The following is a 23309-nucleotide window of genomic DNA, read 5'->3' on the forward strand; positions in this document are numbered from 1 at the left end:
GTTCCTCAGAAGTTTAAAACCTCACAGAATTGAGTAGGTGAGGCGATGTTTTGCACAAGTGCCACAGAGAAGAAAAAAATATATAAATAAATTAAAAAGTGAACTGCGCATCACGGGAATAAAGTAAACTGAGTCAGCACTCCTCTAAGATGTGAACTTATCATGTAAGGTGTCCATGCTCGATCTATATCTATTTTAGAATAATAAGTCACAGCTGCTACAATATTCTGTGGCGTCCACTAGCTCTTTCTGCTGTCCCATCTGGAGGTTCTATTTCTATTTTTAAATTAAAATTAGTTAAATTAACCTGACATACTTTCCTCTCCTTCCCTTCACTCAGACACAAAAGAGACAATTACAGAAAGAAACCGTCTTTATCTATACAAAATAAGGTATGCGTCCTTCTCCCTTGTGCCTCGGAGACGGGCTCTTCTGCACAGGTAAGAAACAGACCCTTTGCACCCCCACCCTCCTCCTCTATCCGACTGACACACTTTTCTTACAACACAGGCGCAGATTCTCTCTATTTTAAAGAGCCCTGTTTTCAACACAACTGATGGCAATTTTATTTCATGTTGATCCTTTCATTTGAGAGATCAAAACCAGGCATGGGTCAATTCTCTGCACATAAAAAAAAAAAAAAAAAAAAAAACCTTTGTTTGTGTTTAATGAAAAGGAAAGGATTTTACCATGACAGAAATGCCTTAAAAGAATCAGAAACACAAAGTGGTTCTGAAGAATGACATCGACACTTACTACTTCTAACAGAGTCACAGAAAACCTTCATTTGTTCCATATCGTCTGAAGCTACAAAAGGGCACCCGCAGGAATCCCAAAACTTGGCCCCAGACAGGTGGTATTTGTGCCCAGGTGCATTCACATTGCTGCGGCGGCCCCTAAAGGCAGGGCTGGCCAAAGTGGTCTGAGGAGGCAGAAGCGGGGAGATTTTCAGATGAGTTCCATTCTATGTTCTCCAACTCCACAGACTGTCTTTTGGTGTGCAGAGGGCAACAAAATTTCACTAATGGAAAAAGATATTTTAAAATTTACCTTCCAGCAGAATTTCTGGGAAGAACTTTCGTTGTTGTTATTTAATCTGTAACAGTATAAACCTTAAAACATCTACATTATTTGTTCTATTTTGGCAAAATTAAAGCATCTTTTGGAAAAAGAAAAAAAAGGCAATCCCAAAATACAGGGCTTTCTTAGAAAGCAACATGCATCATATATCTTGAACAGTTACCCAAGCGGTTTCTCCCTCCTACAAACAGACATGATGAGAACATGTTTCTGGGAACTTCTCTCTGTCCAGGCTGCTCCCTGAGAGGTGAGGCTGAACCCACTGGGAAGCAGGATGATGTTCAAGGCTCATACTGTGGATGCTTCTGGAACATCTTTTGCTCTGCCCACAAACAGAAGAATAGCTACTGGCTTTCTCCAGAGATGCTTATTTCTTCCCCTCACATCAGAGTTTAATGTCCTGGGACTCTGACATTTTGGCTAGTGTTTTCTTAACACGCAGGGCTGTCAGTCTTGACGCAGGATTGTGAGCCCAGCATTCCATCATGAGTTTTCCCATCTGCCTTAGACACTGTAGGGAGGGAAAGGAAGACAGGGGTAACACTAGAAAAATGTATTATCTACAAGGTTGCCATTCGATATATTTTTCAAAGATACTCCTCAAACCATGTAGACAAAACGCCATAAAAATTCTTTTGTCATGCAAATTCTAAACGACTAAAACAGATTTTCGTGTCTTCCCTATGACAGCAGCGAGCAGGTGGTTTTGCTGATTGTAAAAGAGTGTCTTTGAAGTCAGTCTTAACCAAATACAAAAATACCCAGGGAGTCTGTATTCCACTCCACACTCCTACATTGTTTATAACACTTGATAAGCTTAAATCTTTCATCTAAGTCCATACTATTCAAACAAACATGGTCATTCCTAAATCACATCCATCTGCTACAATAATAGCATTGCACTGTACCATTTAACAAGATTAATGACCTGTGCACAGCCTCGCTAAAATTTTCTCCTGTGTTCTCCTGTGCTACATCAATTATTGGTCTTCCTGTGGAAAAGCACAATTTCACTTCATTAGAAATCCTCAGTGAAGGGATTCTGAGTAATACCAATGCCCATAACCACCCTCAAAATAACATAACTCCAGCATCTCATAAAGTTTTCCGCATAGCTCCCTGGAAAACATATGCATTATTTAGCATTTCAGTAACGAGACACAAAACCAATGAACCAAAGGTTGTTTTTAAATGCATTCAACATTAAAGAACTAGCTTATCAACAGTGCTCTTTCCATGTGTTTGCATTGGCTTTGGTATATGTTTGATGAGGTGGGTTTTGGGGGGGTTGTGTTTTATCCCGGGGATGCTTCAAACTCATCTCTGAATGTCCCCACCTGCCAGAGGGCTCCGGGAGTTGGTGAGTTTGCAAGCTTGGAGGATGGATGGGCAGGATGTGGAGGACAACAGGAGACAGGAAAGGCAAGGCCCCCCCAACTCATCTCCTCCTTCTGAACAGCCCTTTTTCGGCCCTGTTTAGGTTTCATCACTGCCTCCCGAGAGCCAGGCTGAATATGGATTTCTTCAAAGCGCATCACATCATCCCTATGAACAAAGATCCACGGCGCAGACAGGCAGCTCAACTACAGGCTCGTATCCCTTCTGTGTAAAGAAAACTAGATTCTGCAGATGCCTCTCTTTTCTCTCAACAAGATGAGAGAATGGTGAACGCTGGTCTGTCATGGAGAAAATTCAAGGTGCTTTAAAGACACGCACAGAGAAAGAACATCCTTTATGCAAATGTCAGGACATCACAAATAAATGGAGTAGTGTTACCTATTGTACAGGCTAAGTGGTAACCCACCCAATATACTTTAGAAGTAGCAAACTCAAAGTGGCAAAAAGAAACAGATAATTTAACATACGACACTTCGCTCCATATCAATGACTGTGGCGAAGCACCACCACCAGCATCATCAAAACAAAGAAGGAAGATTCCTGTAACGAGTATCCGGGATTTGGGCAAAAAGAGTAAAGTCTGTTTAGAAATTGGTCATAGCCACATGGTTACCTCAAGCCTTACCTCGTCACTACTCCACCGGTTGGGGAATGAGGGACGGAGCTTTTTGATGCAAACAATCTCTCGCATGTCCTCGTAAGAAGGGTCACTGGGCACTAGATCATGATACGGAAGCTGGTATTCTTCCACTATACCTAAAAATATGGGTTGTTTTTAAATTATTATTACTATTAATATCTTATGGGAGGTGGAAATAAAAGTCTAACAATACAAACTGTTCTCAAAGCTAAGTTCTATCAAGTACTCAAGCCAAGTTCAGGCTAAAAAAACTGCAAAATAAGTCTTGAAAAAAAAAATGTGCCCAAATGCCACCTAATCGAATTAAAAACATAAATAGAAAACCTAATGAAACATATTATTACAGGGTTTCAAGACTTTTTTTTTCTAATTTCCCAAAGCTAAGTAAAACAAGCATCTCAAATTTATTTCCAATTTTATAAAGGGTCTTGTATGCCAAATTTTAAAAAGTCTACATTAAATCTCAACGCAAATTTGGCAGACACATCCCAAACTCATACCGCATAATATGTGACTGTTTCTATTACTGCAATATGAGATTATGAATCTCATAATAAATTTGGCAGTGTATCCTACTTGAACAAAATGTGAGATTTACATTTTCTTTCTGCTTAATCATAAGAATGCATTTTTCCACATTTAAATTTTTAAAAATTATACACACCTAAAAATATTAACCATGACTTTTTTAGGTGCAAGAACTGTCTGATTTTGTTTTTTTCTTTAAATCTTCTGTATTTCACAAAACTTTCTACAAAAAAATACATTATCAGAAAAAAATTGGTACTATTGAAAGAAGGGTTAAGAAATATAAGTCTATGTCATCTTCGGAAAATGGCCCTTATCATGACAAATTCCATCTCATTTCCTAATATCTACTTTCTACCTTATTCCTTTTGTCCTTTAGAAAAGTAGGCTAGTTCTATCTTCTTTTCAACACTATCTGATTAACTCCTCACAATAATTATAAGCAGCCTCTGTCCTTAAAGGATGCCACTCTTGAGTGAGCAATCTATCTGGAGCACCTTTCCTCCCTTTCCTAAAATCATCTATTATAGAAATGTCATTGCTTTGTATCTGAACAAGATGATCCTACCAAGTTGGTGGATTTTATCCAACGCATCATTAAATTCGCTGGGGTTTACCCACACAAAAATCTGGAGTCTGTATTGTGCCCTTTCTTGCAAACTCAAACCCACATATAAAGGATCAGAAGGTTCAAAAGTTTCCTCAGACCGTTCCCACTCACCATTTATTCTGTCCCTCACTGAGCCCACACAGCATAATTATATGTATCTATGTGAATAGTTCCTTCCATTGTGTTTCAATTCTATAGGAAATACTAAAAGCACAGGGCCTAACGTAGGGGGGATGCTCACTTCATTTGAGTTCTTCCTCCCTTTCTAATTATCAAGACAATGGTTCAAAGACCATGTCTATCTGACTCCTCTCATATTTTCCTCAGTGTCTAACTTTGGTGCCATTACCCGGCTGGAATGATACGCCACGGTGGGCAGGTGCTTATACTACAATAGACACAGAGCCAACCACATAAAGTTATGACTATAGGCCTTACTTCTTTCTCCTTATTATGCAAGCAAGCTATCAAAACTTCCATACTGGCTGCCATTTAATTGTGTCTGAAGCCTCAAAAATTCTCTTTTTCTTCCAAAGTTTAGAAGACCTACATCCAGACTCTACTTCACCCAAACCTTCCAACATCTTCATAAAGGAAAGTGTTGGAGAACAGAATTTTGTGTGTTTCGCCTTTCTGGAAAGAGAAGACAAACTTGCTTGCTAGGAGCCTACTATATACCAGGCAAGTATGGTATACACTACGGTACATACCATACCAAGTATGGTATACACTACAGTACATATACTACACCAAGTATGGTATACACTACAGTACATATACTATACCAAGTATGGTATACACAACGGTACATATACTATACCAAGTATGGTATACACTACAGTACATATACTATACCAAGTATGGTATACACTACAGTACATATACTACACCAAGTATGGTATACACTACAGTACATATACTACACCAAGTATGGTATACACTACAGTACATATACTATACCAAGTATGGTATACACAACGGTACATATACTATACCAAGTATGGTATACACTACGGTACATATCCTATACCAAGGATGGTATACACTACAGTACATATACTACACCAAGTATGGTATACACTACAGTACATATACTATACCAAGTATGGTATACACTACAGTACATATACTACACCAAGTATGGTATACACTACAGTACATATACTATACCAAGGATGGTATACACTACAGTACATATACTACACCAAGTATGGTATACACTACAGTACATATACTACACCAAGTATGGTATACACTACAGTACATATACTATACCAAGTATGGTATACACTACGGTACATATACTATACCAAGTATGGTATTCACTATGGTACATATACTACACCAAGTATGGTATACACTACGGTACATATACTATACCAAGTATGGTATTCACTATGGTACATACTATACCAAGTATGGTATATACTATATACCGGCAAGAATGCTGTAGAATATATCTTGCTAAATTCTTAGAAACACGTTTATGAGATAGAATTATTATCCATATTATCCAGATGAGAAAACTTGGCATTGAGCGATTCAGTAACTTGTCCAAGGCCATACAGTTGATATGGGGCATAGCTGAGAATCTAACATCTCTGGTAAACACAGACCAATCTCATAAAGAGATGAGGCAACACCTTAGTACCTCTCAAATCTCCACAGGCAAAGACAGACCTAGTAAAGCAATTAAAATCCTGCTGTTTTTTATAAGGCTGGCTTGTTTTTAAGCGAAGGATTGTTTCTTCTGTATTCTGACCAAGAGGCTTCTAAATATAGGTTTCTTGTGGCCCTACTTGCTTTAAATGTTCAGGAAAACATAATTAGAAAGTAATCTTGTACTCTACTACTCCCTCAACTTCTATAAACCAATCCTGAGTGTAAGTATGTTATCCAGAAATAGGCTCATCTACTCTTTATAAAACATGAAGCAAGGCATAGACAATTAGTTAACTTATATTTTGCTTAGCTCTTTCCTTCTTCATAGATGACGGGAGATTTATTCACTATCTGGTTAGGAAACATTTCCCATGTTAACTTTCCTTTTGGAGGTCTCTCACTTGAGAGGAAATGTGTTCTATTTTAAATTAAGCTCAGAAGAGACTCAGAGCTCCCCGAGTGATTAGAAGGCATGGTGTCACTGCATCACGATCTGTCTCCCAAAGTATAAATGCCTGTTGATTAACTGTCTCTCCTCTGCATTTATGTGTGAATCTAAATATAAGTTAAGCCTCTACCAACCAAAAGGAAAATATTAAGTAAGAGCTAAGATATACTGAATGCTACTTATGTACCAGGCAGTTTTAATTCTCTTTAATTCACTTCCTTCTTAAGATAAAAGACCTGAACAAAGCTGAGTAACTTGTCAGAGGTTCACAGTTAATAAATGGCAGGTCCAAGAACGAATCCCAGTACCAGTTAAGTGTTCGCTGGACTTTCAGAACGTCGGGCAAGCTCAAGGTCTCACAAAAGTGAGCTCAAACTGGCCCTGGTCAGCAACAGCAGCGTGGTTTCTAACCAAGCACAGCCATGAGTATAACCATAAACACGATACTTGTCACTTCACAAAGAGCCTACGATTCAGCTTCTCACCTAAAAAGTGTTGGAATCTATTTAAGGACAGATGACGCAGCAGTAAACTAAATACAACAAGCAATAATAATGCCTCTGAATATTTAAAAATGCCTTCTGACATCGTCTTACTAGGGAATCCTTGTTTGCAGAAAAATTATCATGACCAGTAGGAACATTCTTATGCTTTAATTTCCTTTTGATAAAAACTTCTGATAAAAAATATGATGTTTTCAAATTGCTTTTTGAAGAACTATATAGAAAGTCAAGTGGGGGAAGGGGTAAAGAATGGGTGTCTCACCCCACATCCCTGTCTCTACCTTAATCTGTGGAGTTGGAAACCACAGGGAACGGGGCCTTGGAGCAGGTTGGTGAGAAGAAGCTGGAAGGAGGAGGTCAAACAGAATTCTAAGATGTTAAATATCATTTCCTGGGAGGATGGTGACTGCACCAGCAGAAATAAGGTGGAAAATAAAAGAAAATCTGATTTGGGGGACAATATGATAACTCTGATTTCTGAGCAGAAAACAAGGACCTGTAGTAGATCCAACGGTATCACTGTTACTTACCTCCCGATACACATCTCCTAGCAACCTCCCAGAGGATGAGTCCAAAACTGTACATGTCGGCCATAATGTAAGACTGAAAGTGATTTCTATTTAAGCTCTCATCCAACACTTCAGGAGGCATGTAGCGTTTGGTGCCAACTCGGGTGTTGGGTGGGATGTCAACTTCATTCGTATCACTGAGGAAAAAGTAAAGCAAAGCGCTATGAGCACTGAAAAGGACCAACACGTGACAAATCAAAGTGATTCCTGAACCAGGCTTTCAGGCAAAGGAGGGAAGGGATATTTTTTCGAGGAATAATATTTCTCTGAAAAATATTTCTTGCCAAGAGTTATATTAAATATCCACAGGTAAAAACCCAGTGAAGAGGGAAATCAAAGGGAAGCTGTACCATACAAGGCTGCATCGCCACTAGATCAAATATAAACTCGAAATAATTGCTAAGTATCTATTAAATGTCTGCAAAATATCTTCTTCCCTTTCCTATTTTCATAGCTTGGCTCTTAAAATTGGCATGAGTACCTGCCAAGGGGGTTTGTCTGAGACAGTGTTCTTTAATCCAAGTGTTGCAAGGTTTTTAGATGTACAAACAAGGGAAAACAGTGGGGGAGGAAAAGGGTCAACAAAGACCTGAAAATGTTTTACTTTGATAAGGAGGACCCTTAACAAAGCTTTCTATGATCACCATGATTTCATCAACCAGATAACACGTATTTTTTTTAATAAAAGGAGGAAAGGAAACAAATGATCCAATCAAGAAATGGGCAGAAGACATGAACAGACATTTTTTCCAAAGAAGACATCCATAATGGCCAAAAGACACATGAAAAAGTGCTCAACATCGCTCAGCATCAGGGAAATCCAAATCAAAACCTCAATGAGATATCACCTCACACCGGTCAGAATGGCTAAAATTAACAAGTCGGGAAACGACCGATGTTGGCGGGGATACAGAGAAAGGGGAACCTCCTACACTGTCCGTGGGAATGCAAGCTGGTGCAGCCACTCTGGAAAACAGTATGGAGGTTCCTCAAAAAGTTGAAAACAGAGCTACCCTACGATCCAGCAATTGCACTACTGGGTATTTACCCCAAAGATACAAATGTAGGGATCCGAAGGGGTACGTGCACCCCGATGTTTATAGCAGCAATGTCCACAGTAGCCAAACTGTGGAAAGAGCCAAGATGTCCATCGACAGATGAATGGATAAAGAAGATGTGGTATATATACACAATGGAATATTATGCAGCCATCAAAAGGAATGAGATCTTGCCATTTGCAACAACGTGGATGGAACTGGAGGGTATTATGCTGAGCGAAATAAGTTAATCAGAGAAAGACATGTATCATATGACCTCACTGATATGAGGAATTCTTAATCTCAGGAAACAAACTGAGGGTTGCTGGAGTGGTGGGGGGTGGGAGGAATGGGGTGGTTGGGTGATAGACACTGGGGAGGGTATGCGCTATGGTGAGCCCCGTGAATTGTGTAAAATTGTTGAATCACAGACCTGTACCTCTGAAACAAATAATACATTATATGTTAAAAAAAAAAGAAGAAGAAGAAGAAGATAGCAGGAGGGGAAGAATGAAGGGGAGTAAATCGGAGGGGGAGACGAACCATGAGAGACGATGGACTCTGAGAAACAAACTGAGGGTTCTCGAGGGGAGGGGCATGGGGGATGGATTAGCCTGGTGGTGGGTATTAAAGAGGGCACGTTCTGCGTGGAGCACTGGGGGTTATACGCAAACAATGAATCATGGAACACTACATCAAAAACTAATGATGTACTGTATGGTGATTAACATAATAAAAAAAATGGCTATTGTGAAAAAAAAAAAAGGGAGGAAAGGAATAACTGAATATAATACCAGCAGCTCCGTGAAAGTTTCAGAACGTGACCCACTGATTACCATTTCCCATAGCCTGGGAGAACATCCGTGGCATCGGGTGCACCCTGACCTGCAGGATGGCCCTTGGGAACCACTGCTCAGCGCAGTGAAGCTGGAGCCAGAGTTAGGCATGAGATGACTGAAGTGGGGAACTACCGTCGCTCAGTTGGATGACGATTAAGCAAGATGAGGTGTGTAAACGTGCAGGCAGCACAGTGTGAAGCTTGTATCAGAGATATACTGAGACAACCTCAAGAGAAACCAGTGGCACTAAGAAGAGCAAGAAACCCCAGTTTTGATGAAAAAACTATCAAACAGAAAAGGGACAAAAGGTTGGGGCCCCTGGGTGGCTCAGTCGTTAAGCGTCTGCCTTCGGCTCAGGTCCTGATCCCGGGGTCCTGGGATGGAGCCCCGCATCGGGCTCTGCTGCTCAGTGGGGAGCCTGCTTCTCCCTCTCCCACTCCCCCTGCTTGTGTTCCCTCTCTCTCTGTCAAATAAATAAATACAATCTTTAAAAAAAAGGGGGGGACCAAAAAGTCATTATTAACCAAAGTTTGTGGGGAATTGTGGATAAACCTTGCTATCTCCTGATTCCTGGAAAATTTGTTTTCTTTTCATCACACTCATTGACTCTCATGCATTTACATGTTTTTTCTCCTCAACGAGGAAGTTACATATATCATATATCACATTTATCAGGCTGTGTCACAGGCAATACCAAACTTTCCCAAACACTAGTGGCTTTTGGAAAGAATCTCTGGGTTTGATCTTTTTGCCTCAATTTCTAGTTTCTGAAGCATAAAATGTGTAGTGTCACTAGGGAAAATTTAAAGGATGGCAGATGTCTCTCTGCAGATCTCCAAACTGTTAACATTTACTAAAATGTAGAAAGTTTCATTCTTAGAACCATCTTAAATTCATTTCCAGCTAAAATCCTCAATCTAAAGCCATTGCAACAGACGGGCCACCAGTCTTCTTATTAGGCCCCTCAGGATCTTCCAGGAGCAACTACTCCGAAGAAGCCCGTTTTTTTTTTTGTTGGTTTGTTTGTTCTTAAATAAAACTTAAAGTGTAAATTTTTAAAAATGAAAATAAATAAGCCTTAATCTATAAATGTAGGTCCTAATGTTCTGGGCTCTAAGAGGCTCATTTTCTAGAAAAAAAAAAAATGTGAAATCCTAGTATTTACCAGTACAATATAACAGAAAAATGTCATTTGCATACCTAAATAGTAAATGATAAGGGAAGAAAGTGAGCCAAAAAGCAGCTTAATGATAAAATGGAAAATATCAGATTTAAAAGATGCCACAAAAATTCCACCTTTAATTATACTGCCATCTCTTCTGTAAGCACGTGGTAGGCATTTCATTCATGTGTTATAATTTATGACTTTGAATCATTAGAGGAAGAGAGCAGTGGGCCTAGGCAGAGAAGTCTGGGTTCCGTGCCAAGAAACAAACATGGGGTATCTTGCAGATGGAAAGAAACTGGTAGAGGGCCTAAATTATATTCCAGAACAGGGACTGGGAAAGGAAACCATGAATAGTCTTAGCATGGGCCCCACAAGAGTATATTTAGGCCAAAGATATACTCTGACCACACTTGATAAAGATTTTAGGTGATTCCTTCCCATTCTTATTCTTACTTAGCTCCTTTTGCTTTATTTGGATTTGGAAGGTCAGGAAGGGCTAAAAGAATGTGTGACATGGAAACATCTATTGGAAACTGAAAAGTAATTGTTACCTGACGATACAATAAGATCTGTGATGGCCAGACTCGATAGAGTTCATCTCTAAACTTTCATGCCCTCAAACCCTGAACAAACATACAATCAAGGGTTTTGTTGGTCCTTCCGTTTCCCAAAAACCAGTTCCTTATACAGGCCATGAAGCCTGGCACTACTGTCCCTCTTCTTCTTCCCTCTGCCCACCCTTGGTGTTGTCCTAGTAGTATGTGAATAAACATCTGTCTTCCCACCTACAAGTGTAAACTCCTTGAGTCCTGAATATCTGCTGTAATCATTTGTTGCAGCCCTAAATATTATCATCCCAATCCACTTCCATTTATAATGCGTTCTGTACATAGTAGGTAAATAATATACTTTAAGTGAAAGAAAGAAAAGGCTTGTTTACAGTAAACTTTGCTATGAATACTTGGAAGAGAAATACAAAAATCCGTTGTGTATAGAACATAAAATGAGACATTACCAATATCTAAAAGGATAAATAGAATTTTGTTAAGCAAATTTTGTAAAAGATTACTATTAACCTAACGGCAAATGCCTTCAGTGCTACATTTAAATGACAAACATGCTAATTATAAGTAATTGATGTCCGATGTTATTAAGGGTCAGATCCTCCAAGACATACAGTGCCATCCCTTCTTCTCTCAGGAGTTTTTCTATACTGGAAAGTAATGAAATTGCATTTCTCTCTCAGGTTTTCAGTAACATTATCTTACCTGTTCCCAAATTAGGGCAGAGAAAAACATAGCTTGTTCATCTTCAAGAGCAAAAATAGAAGCCAGAGATATCGAACACTGGGGCACCAAGAATAAATGAAGAAAAAGAGGCTGTAAGTAGAATCCGATGGTGCAGAGCACATAAGACAGTATAAAGTAACCGAAGGAAAGGGTCAAGGAGGAAGAAGGAAGCAGGAAAGGTCAGGGCGCCTTCAGCTTTTCCTTGTTTCCTTTTCCATGAAGGGGCCAGAGGGGCAAGACACGAGGTTCGTAAGAAAAGACGGATATTGCACAAGGAGGGCAGAGTCAGAGAAATGAACTCAAAAGGCACCAAATCACCCTTGGTGCTGCAGGGGCTACACAGACGTGTGGTCAAATCATAAAGTCCCATAGAGCAAAGATGAACATCGACGTGAGGGTACTGGCTACTTCTGGGAGGGATAAGGGGAATAAAACGAGGAGGAGAACGCAAAGCGTTATCTTCAACACTGCATTTCTTCAAAAAAAAAAAAAAAAAAAGACCAGATAAAAATAAGGCAAATTGTTAACTTTGTTCCCATTATAATTGTTACACCAGTGCCGTATTATGTGTTGGTGTTTTTAATTGACTATACTACAAAGAAGAACTCAGCAGGATCAGGAACAAGAAAAATGCACATTTCAAGGTTAAGGGATAGGTTGGCGGCCTAAGCTTTGAAGAACAAAAGGCATCTAAAGAAAGTGGAGAAAAGTACAGAGAAGATGGGGGTTCTACTAAGGAGAAGTGAAAACGTTCCATCAAAAATACGGGTGCCATATTCAGCACAGAGGAAACATGACCGCTCTCCTCCCGTCCCTTGAAGAAAGATTGGAAATATTTGTACAAAGAGCTCATGACTGAAAATCTGGGTTTAGAGAACTATGGGGGTAGGTACTTTTGCCCACTTAGTACCTACACTAGATCCCATATGGCTTTTGTCCCTGTTAATGTGAGTAGCAGTGTGATAAAGACTTAAGTAGAATTGGAAAAACATAAAAATATAATTTGAACAAAATAAACGAAATCAAGGGATGTCAGGCAAACTCCTCTCCAGGAAAAAAAAAAATTACTTTAGAATCTTCTATCAATGGGTATTTTTCTTTACAAATTTAGGGACAGTGGGCTGGGACAGGATTGAATAAAAATACCTATAATTTTCCGAGTAAAAAATAAACAGTAATTTGGAAGAATCAGGGAATAGGGGCAAGTCAGCTAGGGAGAAAACGAGTTCTCCCTTCTGGCCAAGGATCATGACAAGACATTAAGGTCCTGTAGGAAACAAAAATCAGGAAAATGTTCTGGTAGCATAAATTTTATGACTAAACATACCCAAGTAATGCTCTCTTCAACCGTGAGTTGATGGTGTTTGCGGAACACAACACAAGTTTGCAACTACACCACGTGGGAAAGGTACAACACAGATCAGAGGTGTCAGGCAGAGAGGAACACAGCTCCCTGGGGTCCCCAGATATGCTGAGAATGACACTGAGCTCCCTTCCAGATTAGGCAGGATTAGGGGTGATAAAGTGTAATTTTATTTGAATCTCAAAATGCAGGGTACTCTCAGCCAGGATTACCTAAAGAGGCATGAAAACAAAGTCCGCATTTCGGACCAGTCACTTGGACGACAGTGGCATGATGAAGAAAATGCCAGCGTGGTGGCGTGAGGGGTCAAGAGCCATGAACGAAGGGCCTTCGAGTATACACACGGCACACACGTCAGTGGCTCTTCTCCCCCAACGGGGACACAAAAGGAGTGAGAGTTCTCAAGGCAACGGCCGTAGGCAGGGGGAGGGCAGCGAGGAATACTGGACAGTGGGAGACAAAGACAGCCAGAGAAGAGGAGAAGGAAATGAAAATGATACAAAGCTAAGACTTTCCTCCTCTGAAGGAGACAAGGAGGGCTTACAAAGTAGGGGATGGCAGAAGCGAGGGACCTGCTGGGAGATGGATGTTGTCATGGACAGGGTTTAGAACTTGGGCACACGGTGATCATTTTAATTTATTGTCTATAGACCGTGCAACTTCTACTGCCTTCACTCAGGCGGGCTTCCTGCAGCGTCCGCCTGGGTGTGGCTGACCCTGGTGCCCAGAGCGGCCCGTGTGCCTCGCAGGTGTTGAAGTAACCAACAGAGGGCAGCGCGGAGCTCTTATGAATACAGAAGGGCTGAAAGCAGAGCCTCGGGCCAAGAGCCAGAGAGCCCCCTCCCCCCCCCCCCCCCCCCCCCCCCCCGCCACCGGAGCATGAACCTGGGCGAAAGCATGAGACTGGGGCACAAGGCGTGCCTCGTGCTCTCAGCCGTGATGCACCGGATGAAGTGCAGGCAAAAGATGTTTATTTTGGTGGCAGAGTATCATAAAGCGGATTTTTAAAAATACAGTCTTTGTCTTAAATTGGTTTTGAGTTCGATCTTTCATGTCAATTAAACCTTCTACTTATAAACGCATAGCAGGAATTCTTGCAAGAAGTATTATGTAAAGGAAAGAGCCACCGGTTCAGCACAGTGCATTTCCCCACTGTACCATCAGCTGCAGGGAGAGTTGCATCAAAGTCACACACAGAGCCCACCGTGGCCATAAGCAACCAGCTGGGGATTCAAGGTGTTAGCGCCAACGAGGTGGCTCTACCTCGTTGAGCCTTGGGAGCACATGCGGGTGGTCTTCTGCTGGGTGTTGCTGGTTGTCTAAAACAGAGAGAGGAAAAGGGGAGAGAGGGAGAAGGGAAATAAAAAGGTAATAGAGAAAGAAGGGAAGCAAACACCGTACACTTTTAATAATCTACAAAGCTTTTTTAAAAATAAGAACTGAACTTTAAAGAACAATGAAAGAAGGGCAGGGGGCAGAAGACAGGTGAGCGAGGCCACTGGTTTGTGTGTGAGGCTTGAAACTGATCTCTGAATTCACTCCCGGTGAAATATACCAGAGACTACTGAACCTTCTCTTAGGCAGACTGGAGTAACCATGAGAGACCGTCATGAGCCTCCAGGAGAAGGGGCTGTGCACACCCCTTGGTATTTCCCGGAGCATCTGGTAAGTGGCTGTGGAGCTGATCTGCTGCACTCGATTCTGCCCAGTCAGATGCTAACCAATGAGGGAGGGTTTTCTGCTGCTCTTTCGAAAGAATTCAATGCTTCAATGATTTCTGAGAAATAGAACTCTGGAACTAAAGACCCTTCAAAAGGTGCATATGGCTGCAGAAATCTTGACTGAAAGTGCTGACCCTGCCACTAATTCGCTTAGTTCTTGGACTCTGGAGAGTCCTTTAGGCGTGTCACTTCTTAAAAACACCACTAAGTACACAAACGGGAAGCAAGGCTAGTAGCCAGGGCCTGAGAAAGGGGGAAATGCAGTGCCCTCTGTGCTAGGCCACCCCACCTCCTCTGCATTTGGACAACATGACAATCATCATCTGGGAGATCTCTGTTGCAGATCAGTCTTTGCTGTAGTTTTTCTGTTTAAAATTTAATAAGGGAGAAGCCCTAAACCAGGACTTAAGTTACCCGTAAGAAAATATCTGACTCTAACACTGAAGAACCAGAAGGGTTGCTTGATGCTCCAAAGTAAAATGTGAAAAGATCTCTCAGTTCCTTTAAGGGATTTCACGGGTCATTGTTTTCTCCTTCCCAGAGAGATTTGGGGTTACTGTGGTGTCTGCTACAGCATCACCTGGATTAAATCTCTGTTGGGCAGGAAATATATCAGCACTTACATCATTTCCAAGAGAGTGCATGAAAAAATGCATACAGGGTTAAAAAAGTTATATAAGCAGGAAATCTCTAAAGTATAGTCCACTCTCTCTCTGTGGCTCTCAACTTCCCTGGGAACCTCCCAGAAATTACTTAAAAGCCTAAGAGAACACTTACCATGTAGAGACCATGGTAAAGATTCAATTCTCACAGGAAGTTCACTTACGAAGTCTGAGAACTCCACACTGGGTTAGCTTTGACCCCACTTGTAATAAGATCTCTAACTATCTCTGTGTGTGCAGTGCCCCCAAACAGGAAAATCAGGAAAAAAGCAAAAACCAAAGAAACATAAAAAGCAAGGTTTAAAAGTGAGGCTCAAAATCAAGAAGAGCGAAGTTCCTTTGAAACACAGAAAATAAAATGTGAAAAGGACCTCTGAAATTATCAAAGGTAACCTCCATTTAATGGAAGGAAACTGAGGCCCAGAATAGTAAAGTGGCCCCACAGCTACTCTTCAGCCATATGAGATCTGTGCCTCCAACAGCCACAGTTTCCCATCCGAGACAGTATCCTCAAGCTCTCCTCTCGATGAATGAGTCAATGTATGCCAAACTGATTCTGAATTATCCTTTAAAAAATTCCCCTCCACTTCCTAGATTCAGGGTTTGCATGAAATTTGAGGGGTCATTTAGTTCATTCTCCTTACATTAAGCAGAGCTGTTTCAGAAATATAACACTCACTTCCTTGTCTGTTTTAAGGCCTATAGAGAAGAAAAGTTCTCAATTACTTTGATATTGCCAAGATGTATTGACTCAAAACAATGTTGAAATACCTATAATGGATAATTCACTATGTCATGTCAAATGGAAAATACATTAATTAATCTGGCCTGGATCCTGCTCTCAAGATACCCCATGACAAGTAGGCAAGAGGTGGCTTGCACTAAATACTTATAATATCAGGCAGATAAGGGCCAGGAAATTACTACAGGAGTAGAGAAGATGATGTCATTATTCCTAGCTGGGGGATGGGTAAAGGAACTTAAAGGCAGCTTTGAGACTGGATTAGGGTTCAGGGAGAAGCAAGGGCATTCCAAACTAGAGCCTGTTCCATCAAATGAATGAAAGGCCGTAGCATACAAGGAGTGCATATGGAGAAAACACAGACACTTCAGTTTTGCAAAAGAAAGCATCTAAGTTGGAGGGTTATAGGATATAAAACTAGGAAGGTGCGTTTAATCCAGAGTGCATAGGACCTCTGGACCTAAGAAAAGATGCTTTTTTTCCCTTCATTCTGTAGTTCACAGGGTATCATTCATCTGTCCATTATACATACTTTTGGAGCAATGCTTAAGTAATGGGCACCAAGGAAAGGCACTAGGGATGTATATTTGAGAAAAAACATGGTATCCACCTTCATGGAGCTTAGTCTTCATTGGAAATAACAGATAAGTACGTAATGATTACTAGACAAGAGTGTGAGACATGTCATGGCAGTATGCACAGGGTCACACAGGGGAGGGCAGAATTCTAACCAAAAGTCAGACTCAGAAGGGAACAATAAGAGGTATCCCAAAGGAATAAACTGTGAAGATAAGTAGTAGTTTACCTGAACAGAAGAGGAGATGCTGGGCATTCAGGTAAAGTTAAAAGCATGTTAAAAACACTTAAAGATGTGTTTAGAATATAAACTCTCTTTGAACCCCAAGCTATAGGAAACTATGAAATTATTATGTTATCCAAAATAGCAAGACAAATCTGGCAGCAGCATGGAGGGCGGAAAAAATGAAAATAGGAAAAAACAAAGAGCAAGTAACTACAAAATGCTTTACTCCAGAATCTAGAAAAACGACAGAGGACCCAAAGTGAACCCAGTTAAAACGGGAATGTCACAGAGACAGAATTCATTCAACTGAGCAAACCAAAAACTTAAGGAACAAACGAAATGTTAGGCACCATTTTAGAATGGATCGACCAAAACTGGGAACTAGAAAGAAAAAGCAGACCCAGCAGGAAATCTAGCAGTGGGGAAATATGTAAGAGGTACATAGAGAACAGAACCCACAGAGAAAGAAAGTGAACCTGGAATAAAGGCACATCAAGAAAACAGCAGGAAGAAAGGTTTGTGTGCTGTGGACCCTGGAATGACAAAAAGAAAGGCTTCTGGTGACAAAGACCAACGGTATCCCTCAAAAAAGCAGCTCAGGAGAGAAGGGAGCAAAAGGCACAAAATCACAAGATTGTGAAACCTGATTACTCTTCAGAACTCTCAAGAAATTTAACGGAGGACTGAAGAGAGGCTGGTCATGTGAGAAGCATCATGGGAAATTTTTTTTTTTTTTTTTTTTTGGTAGAGGAGACTTGAAAAAGGCTGTAGGTCAGAAAAAAGAATTCAGAAGAGAGAAAGGATTTATTCCTCTTATTGGCAGTCGGTTCTTATTTCTAACCCAAATCTATAACCCAGGTCATTTGACTGTAAAGATGAGAACGTCGAATTTACCATCCTCTAAATGGTGGAGACCTTCCTGTGTTTGGGGCCTCCTATTAAAGCACACCTCAGTCTTCACTTCAGGGTAAAAATGCCAATCCATTCGTCCTTTACCATGACTTTTATTTTCCAAACATTTAATCATCTCCATGGCTTTTCCTCTCCATATTCTATCAAGTTTTCCTTGGGGGGGGGGGAACCCACAAGAGGATGCAACAATTTAATAAAGGCTAAACCTAGATTGATTTTTTTAAAAAGGTAGTTATAGGATGATCCCTCTATGCCAGTGGTTTGCAAACTCATTTTGTTTCGTCTTCAAAGCAAAGGAATCATTTTTTCTATTTAAGTCCTCTGCAAGATAAAACGGGCTGCTCCCATTAGAGGGAGGGTGGGCAAAAGAGAGCCCCAGCCACTGGGCCTTCCCGGCGTTCTTGTCCCCAATCTGCAGAAACTACTGCCATCACCCCAAGGAGCCCCTGGGCTCCGAAACCCCCGCTTTGTGACACACGCTGCTGTATGTGTGCAGGTGTTACCTTTGCTGTGTAAGTCACAGTACAGTAGTGCCGAACGCTGAGTGTGCTGTTTGTTAGTTTCTAACATTTCTCATAGAATATCTATGCAAGTTATCTTTCTTATATCATGTAAAAAAAACAAGGCCTTTATCACTATATAACATGTAGATCGTTATTAAAACCTTTTCCTACTTAACAAATGCTATGCAGAATGCTCACCAAATCATGCGAGACATGAGGTACATCTTTTCTAAAGAGCTGGATGAGAGCTGCAAGCTAATGTCAACCCTGCAAGCCGGGTCACTGATGAGCACAGACACCACAGAACACAAACACATGTTTCTTCAAATAAACATTTTTCTTCTTTTTCCCCTCCCAAGAAACATCATAATTAGTAAAATTCCTTCTCTACAACCCTAGTAGCACTGCACTCCAGAATGTACAATCTATAAAAAGTGAGAGAAAAGAATCAAACAAAGTATATTTGTTCACTTTGATACTAACCTAATAAATTTAACAGCCAGGCCCAGGTCAGCTATACAACAAGTTCCATTTTTCTTCACCAGGATGTTCTTACTTTTCAGATCTCGGTGGGCAATTGCTGGTTTGCCTTGGGTACTAAAGATTTCTGTGTGTAAATGACATAAGCCACTGACAGAAGAATAGGCTAACTTCAGCATCGATTTTGTATCTAGGGTGGTGGACTTCAGGTAATCATAGAGGGAACCATTTTCATGATAGTCTGTGATTAGGTACAACTGGGTCCAGGACCCTGTCCCTTTGATATCTGCAGCAATAAACCCTAAAAGGAAGAAAGACAAAAAGGTTTGAAGCCAAGCGTGTCCTGAACACTATCAAGAATAATTCATATTCCCAAATATCATTCTTTGTCACAGGTGTCTTTGTTTGGCATTTCATTCAGCTTTATGATTATGCCTATGACAGTATTCGATTATTAAAACCAATCAGAGGCAATCAAAACAGTAGAGGTAGAGAAACACTGAGAGTCTGTACCTGAAAACATGATCCCTTTCTTTGTAGTTGATATTTCAGTTATCTTTAAGGTCACAGTAAATAGCTCATGGCATCGTGGTTAGACATAAGACACTGTTTACAAAACAGGCTCTTGAGTCAGGGCATACACTCTTTCCACTTGAATGATTCAGCTACATCATTGCTAACTTGAGAAAATTTTTTTTTTTTTTAAAGACTCAATTCTCAATATATAAACTCTGGCTCTATATAAATCCTGCAGAGAAAACTTTTAGAACTTTTCACAACATTGAACCATGTGTTCCTTCAGATCCCTAAGAAACCCTAAGAAATGCTGGTGTTACATGTGCATTTCCTGTCCCTGAAGAAAAAAAACTGTTGGAGAGTATTCCACTTCCAGCCTGCGATCCATTCACAGAAGTGCCTTAGTCATTCCTCCTGTGAGGTCTCCCATCAGGAGCCTGTGACGTTCTTGGGCTCAGGCCAAGGAGCAAACGTCTATATATTTCATAACAGGTCTAGACAGATGAGTTCATAGGCAGATGTGAACAGAAGCTGGAGGAAAGCTGGGGAACCCTGAACACTGCCGGACCAACTCACCCAGAATGTTCTCATGCCTCATCAACACTGTCTGATATATTTCTGTCTCTCGGAACCAGCTGGCTTCCTCTGTGGTGAAGAACACTTTCACAGCTACCTTTTCGCCACGCCACTTTCCCATCCAAACTTCCCCATAGCGACCTTTTCCAATCTGTTTCACCATCTGAATCTGCTTAGCTATAGTCCTTTGGACCTGTTAAATCCCAAAACACACTGTTAGTGTATTCACAGCACTACAGATTTGTTTAATCTTTTTTTTTTTTTCCTCCAGAGAAGACACAATTACTGCATGCAAAATATATTTAGCCGGTAGTTTTCCTTTATATAGACATGTTACTTGTATTTATTTATTCATTTATGGTGTCCCCTTTTAAACGTATTTGAGGCTGACTGTGGGTTCTGAATGTTTGAATTATTGTTCCACATTAAATATTTCCTTCTACCTATTATCATTTTCGTAGAGGGAAAAAAAAAAAAAAAAAAAAACCCTGAATAGGATCACAGTAATTGGCAGAACAGAATACCTTTCACTTCCATTTCTGCAGTGGGATACTGGACATTCTGAAGGGACTCATCCACTATACATTTGATTGTGAGTAAACTACAATGAAACAAAATTGTAATGCATTGTTGGATGCACAAAGAAGTAAAGGGAATCTCCCAGTTAAGAAGGGGAGGATAGAAGGAGGAGGGCGGGGAGAGGGAGGGAGGGAAGAGCTGAGACCGGAACAGGGAACAGTAAGCATTAAAAACACACAAAAGTCAGGCTACTATCTGGGAGAAGAAGAACACCAGTGCTGGGATCCAGAATCGAAACCCTGACCTCCTTAAAAGTAGAGGAACTGAACCTGGACTTAGAATGAAGCTGGGACCATGGAAGGACGCTAAATTTGCCCGAGGTCGGTAGCATACCAAGGCTCCCAGCAAAAACAAATACAAATCCTCTCCTGGGAAAATCATGGGCAGAATACTTTTCATTCCACCACTGAGGCCAGCTGCTAAATACCTTGAAGGAACTCTTGCCACCACACTGATCATGGTAAAATGTAAGAAATAAAAAGCTGTAATGAATTATTGGCCTCACAAAGAAATACAGGAAATTCCCCCAAGGCAGGGAGGGAAGGGGAGGAAAGTACATGGAGGGACAGAAGGAAGGGAGAGAGGAAAAGAAGACCCCACAGAATAAATTCCTTAAGCCAAAAGCAGACAGCCACCGTAAGTGAGAGTCAAGAAAAACAACCCAAGGAGATCGAACCCTGTCAGATTACAGATACTAGAATTCTCAGCTCTAGAATGCCAAGGGGACACTATGTGAAATATGTAAAGAAACCAAAGATGAAATTAAAAGAAGGAAGCAGCAAGAAATTCTTGAAAATTAAACTATGAAGTAGAACGGTTACTTGCCACAGTCAAGAAGGTACACTGGACAGGTCGAGGGAAAAGAGCAGGTTAGACTTGGAGAGGAAGTTAAGCTGGAAGAGCTCTCTGAAGAATTAGAGAGAGAGCAGCAGAACAAAGAGAGAGAAAATAGCAGAGGAAGTGGCCTCCAGGTTAACTGTCTCTTCACATACGATCTGCAGCCCTTCTGCACTCACAGCAAAGTATCTGAAGAACTCCATGACCGACATGGCTAATACTGATGACAACTGACATAACTTGGGAAGTATATATAAAGAACCTAGCACAGAACTCTTATAAGGTCTGTTCAGAAAACTGGAATGTACTCTTTGCAGAGATATGATTTGCATCAAGTAAAGTTGTAGTGTTTCTTTCTGTTTTTACACTTTTAAGGACCATGTAATTACACTGAGTCCACCCAGATAAACCACAGTAATCTCATCTTAAGGTGAGCGAGCTGATTGGCAACCGAAAGTCCCTTTTGCCAGGTAAAATAGCAAATTCCGGGGATTAGGCCGTTTTGGGGGGGCCATTATTATGCCAACCACAGATGTCTACCAGCGATGGTGGGTTCTGTATTTGCATAAGGGATGATTTTATTAATTCAAGAGGTAATACTAACCATTGCCAGAGCCATTAACAGCACCAATATCAGACTGAAAGCTTTTTGGGAAAAGATAAAATCTTTTTTTTTTTAATGTTATTTTCTAAAAAGAAGGATTGAAAAATCAAAACATCGCTGACATGCAATTAAGCCACTTAGTCTGAAGGAAGTAAGGAACAATTTAGGAGTCAAACATGCCATACAAGGAAATGTTCAGTATATTTCCACTTCCAAATGGGGGAACAGAAGCCTCAACAGCACTAAGCAGTGGAGAGCCAAATCCACTACTAGTTAAATTATGGACTTGAGAGGAAACTTCCCACATTTATTACAGAGATATTATATTTAATTTACAGATGTTACAAAGCATTGCTTATGTAAATCTACGGAACATTTCCTAACACAAACAGTTTTGCGCTCGCTTCTTTTCTAACAATAATATATCTTCTTATAATTTAATGAACGTACTAATGGAATTGGCAATGCTTGAAAGAATAGGAACTTAATCCAAAGATAAAAAGTGTCACTAAATTATATTCAGAAATTTAAAGTGTACTTTTGTTTGGAGATTTAGCGTGACATCTAAGGAGGAAAACACTGGCAAACAAGTAGGTTTCAGTTCCGAGAGCATAAACATCTGATTCATTAATACTAAAAGGGATTTTCATATTTGTACTTTACTTTTTTTAAAAAATATTACAATACAGGTTTTTAAATATGAGAACTGCATCTGCTACATACTGAATCCTAAGAATAAAAAATCTGATAATAAAAACTTCTATATTAAAAAAAAATCTTCATCCTGAGTAGTATCAGTTTGCTCATAATGACTTGTTTTCTGTCTGGTCTATCACCTGGAGAGAACATATTAATCAAAGAGAACAATGTTTCAGTTATGCAAGATGAGTAAGTCTTAGAGATCTGCCGCACAGTGCCTACAATTAACAGCAGCATGTTCTTAAAATTTTGCTGAAAGAGTAGATCTTACATATCTTATGTTATGTGTTCTTACACGTAAAATAAAAAAATAACAAAAAATAAATAAAATGGGCAGTAAGAAACCCTTGGAGATTATGGATATGCTTATGGCATAAATTGTGGGTATGGTCTCATGGATGTATATACTTATCCCCAAACTCTTCAAGTTGTACACATCAAATATACACTTTTATACATTAAATATATATAGATCTCCTATCTCAAAAAAGTTCTAATTCTTGACTTGAGATTAAAAAAAAAAAAAAAACCACACCTTTGGT

At 40.2% G+C, this 23309-nt stretch overlaps 1 protein-coding gene across 1 annotated transcript in view; it reads right to left on the reverse strand.

Annotated features, from left to right (window-relative positions):
- Window positions 1–1465: 1465 nt before the first annotated feature.
- The window catches only part of BMPR1B (bone morphogenetic protein receptor type 1B), a 101793-nt gene continuing 79949 nt past the window's right edge, over window positions 1466–23309 (reverse strand). Inside the window, exons 7-11 of the mRNA XM_028117779.1 lie at window positions 20049–20241; window positions 18960–19257; window positions 7400–7575; window positions 3104–3234; window positions 1466–1591 (exon numbers count right to left, since the gene is read on the reverse strand). Of these exons, the coding sequence (XP_027973580.1) occupies window positions 1466–1591; window positions 3104–3234; window positions 7400–7575; window positions 18960–19257; window positions 20049–20241 (924 nt within the window). The remainder of the gene's footprint in view (window positions 1592–3103; window positions 3235–7399; window positions 7576–18959; window positions 19258–20048; window positions 20242–23309) is intronic.

This window comes from Eumetopias jubatus, unplaced genomic scaffold, assembly GCF_037043125.1.
Source record: "Eumetopias jubatus isolate StellerSeaLion01/CBP00866 unplaced genomic scaffold, mEumJub1_p1.0 scaffold_2, whole genome shotgun sequence".
Taxonomy (NCBI): Eukaryota; Metazoa; Chordata; class Mammalia; order Carnivora; family Otariidae; genus Eumetopias; species Eumetopias jubatus.